The sequence below is a fragment of the Geotrypetes seraphini genome, chromosome 11 (assembly GCF_902459505.1).
Source record: "Geotrypetes seraphini chromosome 11, aGeoSer1.1, whole genome shotgun sequence".
Taxonomy (NCBI): domain Eukaryota; kingdom Metazoa; phylum Chordata; class Amphibia; order Gymnophiona; family Dermophiidae; genus Geotrypetes; species Geotrypetes seraphini.
Window position 1 is genome coordinate 19617501 of NC_047094.1, and position 5000 is coordinate 19622500.

The 5000-nt window shown below is 38.0% G+C and overlaps 1 protein-coding gene across 1 annotated transcript in view; it reads right to left on the reverse strand.

The window, feature by feature from the left end:
- UNCX (UNC homeobox) overlaps positions 1 to 5000 on the reverse strand; it is a 10481-nt gene that overhangs the window by 1200 nt on the left and 4281 nt on the right. The window contains exons 1-3 of the mRNA XM_033914490.1: positions 4386 to 5000; positions 3065 to 3240; positions 1 to 138 (exon numbers count right to left, since the gene is read on the reverse strand). The exon at positions 1 to 138 is cut by the window's left edge and continues 1200 nt beyond it; the exon at positions 4386 to 5000 is cut by the window's right edge and continues 4281 nt beyond it. Coding sequence (XP_033770381.1) covers positions 1 to 138; positions 3065 to 3240; positions 4386 to 4893 — 822 coding nt within the window. The 5' untranslated portion in view covers positions 4894 to 5000. The remainder of the gene's footprint in view (positions 139 to 3064; positions 3241 to 4385) is intronic.

Sequence of the window (5000 nt, forward strand, 5' to 3'; positions counted from 1 at the left end):
CTCCTTGCGGGCGATCTCCTCTGGGTCCATGGGCTCCCCGCTACACGTGGTGGGGTGAGAGTTGTGGGCCGGCCTCCCGGGTCCCTTCTTCGTGTTTTCTTTCTTTCTCCATTTGGCTCTGCGGTTTTGGAACCAGACCTACACACCGAAGAATGAAAATTGATTAACATTCTCTGGCCGAAAAATGGGGCCACGATTTTTTTTTTTTTTTTTTTCGTTTTTTATTATTCCTAAAGATGAGAGGGATTTTAATGCCCGCAAACTGGTCAAAAATGTTCCTTCATGGCTCTTAAAAAGATGCATTTCACCAGAGCAGAAAATCAAGACCATTTTTTCTAGAAATTAGCACTATTAAAATAAACGGAATAAATATCGTGTGTGTATATATATATATTTCTTTTATATATATATATATATATATACACACACACATATCATTTCTGTGTATTTTGCATGAGGGGGTGCTGAAAAGTTCTCAGCCCAACCAACCAACTTCTTAAATTCTGAGTTATTTTGCCACTGTAGAAAAAGAGTGTTATATTATTTCATTAACTGCCAATTTGCAGAAACGAAATTCTATGAGTTTTTTTCTACATTGTGTCGGATCATGATGGGCTGAGAACTTTTCAGCACCCCCCACTATATGCATAGATAAATATAGATAAAGCATAGAAATGATTTATATAAGAAAAAAAAAAATGCAGACATCAATCAACCAAGAAGAGAACAATTTAAATCTCCCCATTAGAGTTCTGAAGTCACTTTTATCATCACAATTTAAACTCCAGATAACTGGAGTGGGAGTGGGAGGGGGGGGGGAGCTGTGTAGCTTTCCTAAACTGATAGGTGGATAAGATACACACAGCCATGCCTTTAATCCATTCTTACTCAACATATCAAAGTTATGTGGTTTCACATTTTGATTTTCATTGAAATATATGAAATTCATATCAAACACAGGCAGTGCCATTAAGACTCACTTTGTAAATTCATATTACATGTAAAGGAAAAAAAAGCACGGTCTTTTTTAAAATATAAATAAGAAAGACATAAGCCACTCATCTTAAAGTTTGTGTCACGTGTCACTTTCCTCCTACTTTGGAGCTCGTATAGAACATTTAAAAAGTGCTCAGTTACTTAATCTACCGTTTACACTTTCAGGCCCAATAAAGTGAATTAGCTTAATTGACAAGTGAATTGATTTCTAAGTAATACCCTCAATTAAAGAGATGTTTTGATAGCAGAAGGATCATTTTTACTATTATTAATCTATCTGCTCCAAATGATTGTTAAAATGGACCGCTAATTGCAATATAGAATCCGACCTTATTTTGTTATGAACTGGGTTAACTTATTTAAAGAGAGATGTTAAGTTTCCCTTAAAAATCAGACACAAATTTGTTTTTATTAGGAATTCATTGACACAACAAACAAAACAGCAAGATTTACAAGAATGCTCTGCCATGTAAACATCTTCAATTTAAAGAAACGGCAGTCGTGCTTTTTCTCCCACCCTCAAATCACTTTATCCATTATGAATCAATTTACTGTCACTCCCACTTTTTTTTTAATTATAATTTTTGGTCATGTATTTCCGTTTCCTGTTGTGTATTTTCAGACATTTTCCCCCTCAAACAACCTTAAGAATCTACCCTAGCGCTTTTGTACTTAGAATAGCAATCGCCTACTGATGAATAATGCACATTGTGTTGTATATATATATATTTTGTATATATTGACTCTTATATGATCTGCTTGTGTGTGTGTGTGTGTGTGTGTGTGAGAGAGAGAGAGAATCTCTTCAGGAAAAAGTGTTTAATAAATTCCAATAAATAAATTTCTACACACACAAGACATGTTTGTTTCAGCTGTGCTAGATCTCATATGGAGATGCCTTGCCTTTTTCCCCCCTCCATACTTGGTAATTCCTTTCATTGTGCTAATTCTAGACGGCCTTGTCATTGAAAATTACTCATTACCGTATTAAAGGGAGATGGAGGGTCTGAACTTCACTTAACAATCTGGTAACAAATTGAATAAAAGGGTTTCAAACCATGAGAGGTCATGGGGGAGAGGAAAAACATTTTGTACATACAGCTTAAACAATGCTAATGATTGAAAAATACTTATACCCTTTCTCTTTCTTTTAAAATTCTGCACCTTTCAAGGCCTACTGCATCGCGGTTCTGTTTTGACTACAAATATATATACTAACCTGTAATTTGATAGTTTTAATTTTAGCAGAAAGACTTCGTTTTAGTATTTAACAATGGCATTGTTGCAGTAAGTGTACTTGTATTTTTAACATGTTGAATTAAATTTTTATTTCTTAAGAAACATACATTTGTGGCATGATCGTTTTCACAGAAAAACAGCCAACATATTTCTTTGTTAGATTTCACTTAGCAGCTCAGCATAAAATTCCTTTACCCTAATTTTGTAATTTTGCTTTATTTTTATTTTATTTTATTTTTTAGCTACTTTTAAAGTCTGCGAGCAGTCCCAATATCAAATGAATAATCTTGGTAAAATGCAACATACATTGCAAATATTTTCAGGTTATCTTTTTATGTAGGACTCTACTTTTGAAAAAGTTAATAGGCCAAATACGTTATAGCAAAACATTTCTTTATATATTGTATAACATGTTCTAATTAATCAAGTTATATATTTGCATTTCTATACAGCTCTTTTCCAACACAAGGGCCTTGCAGTTACTTTATTATCTGCAAATAAAATGTATCCGATGCTTCATTTAAACTATCCAGAAAAGATTGTATACATATGGTATAAATGTTTTTCTAAACACGAGGATATTTATTTGCATCTAATTGTATAAAAGCTTATTAAAACGCAGGACTGAATACATTTTAGTTGCAGATATTAAAGTAACTTGATGTAAGATGCTCTTTCCCCCTTCGGAAAGTATTCTGTAACAAAGGAATTGTGCAAATATGCAAATCTATGAATTAATTAGAACACTATTGGGCCTGGATGAAAACACAGTTCCACGAGACATGTTTCTCAAAAGAAGGGTTGCCTTCAAAGTAAAGATTGCTTTTACCTGAACCCTGGACTCCACCAGGTCCAGCCTCAGAGCCAGCGCTTCTCTCATGAACACGTCCGGGTAATGACTTTCATTAAACGCTTTTTCCAGCTCTTCCAGCTGCCAGCCAGTGAAATTGGTGCGGGTTCGCCTCCTCTTACAGCCAGGACTTTCTTTGTCCGGGTCACCAGTGTCTAAAAATTCAGAAATTCATAACTACCAGCAAACGAAGCAGCCTTCCGCGCCCCTAACGCTTGTGTCATTGCACACGTAGAATTAATTCCTTAGCTTTCAATTTAAAAAAAAGGGACTATTTGCATTTAAAATATATATATATATATTGCTTAATTTAAATTAAAAAAAAACAACCCAGCATTTTAGGCAAAAAACCCCTAAAAGTTTTTGAACTATTGTTACTGAGGTGGGGTGGAATCATTGATCAACAAGCTTGGAAGACTATTTCCCAGAATGTTTTGGAAAATTAATTTGGAGGAAAATAGCAGACTTCCTGCAGATACAATTTTTCTTATAGCATCTTTTTCTTTTAACCTGTTCCCACGGTAGGCAGAGAGCAGAGAAAGTGGGCAGCAGTAGATCCCTGAATGAAGAGCTTTCTTCTCATGAAGGCCTCATTTCCCTTCGTTCCCTTAACTGTGCTGGCCTCGGCCTTTTCCTATTCATGGAACCCCAGCTTTACTGCACAGAAACAGGTCTCTGATATTTATATCTACCCACAACACCTTATTGTGTGTGAATATTTGTGTATGTGTATATATCATATATGATATATACTATAAAATATATTATATATATACACACACACACACATCAACGTGTATGCAAAACTTTAACAAATGTGTTCCTTTATTGAACCGCAGAAGCTATTTTTAACCACAGGAACAGTATTAAGAGCTTACATAATACAGTACAGTCATATAATGGTTTTGTAATCGTTTGGTGCTTAGCCATCCTTAAATAATACCACGGTTGCCCCATTCATAGCACTGGGCTGTGCCTTATGTTATACACAGGTAAGTTTTAAATTTTTGCTTTCTTTGGGGTGATTTTTGTTACCACCAAATGATACCTTTCACTTCGCCTTTCTTGTCTTTAGGTTTGTTTGAATTATTTGACCACCTTCTAAATGACTGGCTGAAAGAGGCAGGGTTTGCACGGTAAAACTGCAAATTCTTCAGCTCAGAAAGCTCTGCACTTCTCTCCCTTGTCTGCCTCACTTTTGCTTCCACGCTACAGAAGACAGAACGCTTTCCTGGCACGTCCCTTGCCTTAGAGGGGCCGAGAAATGCTCCTGCTCTCCCGCGCAGCCTTGCTCTCTTACCTGACAGTTTGAACTGCTGGCTGTCCCCATTCATGCCACATCCAGGCAGCAGAGGGGTCGGATTCACCACCGAAGCGGCGCAGGAACCGTTCAATAATCCATCGATGGAGAAGGGCATGGCGGACGCAGACTGCAACTGATGGCCGGCTAGCTCGTACACATGGTGGTGGTTGATGGGATAGGGGAAGCCCACCATCCCGCTCAGAGAACCTCCAAACTGGGCATGGGGATGCTCTAGAATCCGGCTGTCCATCATGTCCCGAGGAAGTGGGGCCAGAGCCGAGGGGGGCTGCGCACAGGACGTTAGCTTGCATGCAATGCCAGGAACCGGGCAGGAGGGGACATGCTGCAAGGCGGCGACGAGCTTTACTTTATCAACATCAACCTTCCAATAATTAGCCAAGGCTTGGGGAATTTGGGACCAATAAGAAACGTTAATCGGCTGTGACGTCAGAGACGTGGCTTGCAGGAAACGTTTTCCATATCGATTGCTAATTATACCTGACATCCACCTCAATAAACAATATCAGAGCTGTCACAACAAGACAAGGGGGACTTTGATAAGAACTACATCACAACAAGGGGGGATGGGAAGGGAGGGGGGCGGCAGGGTAG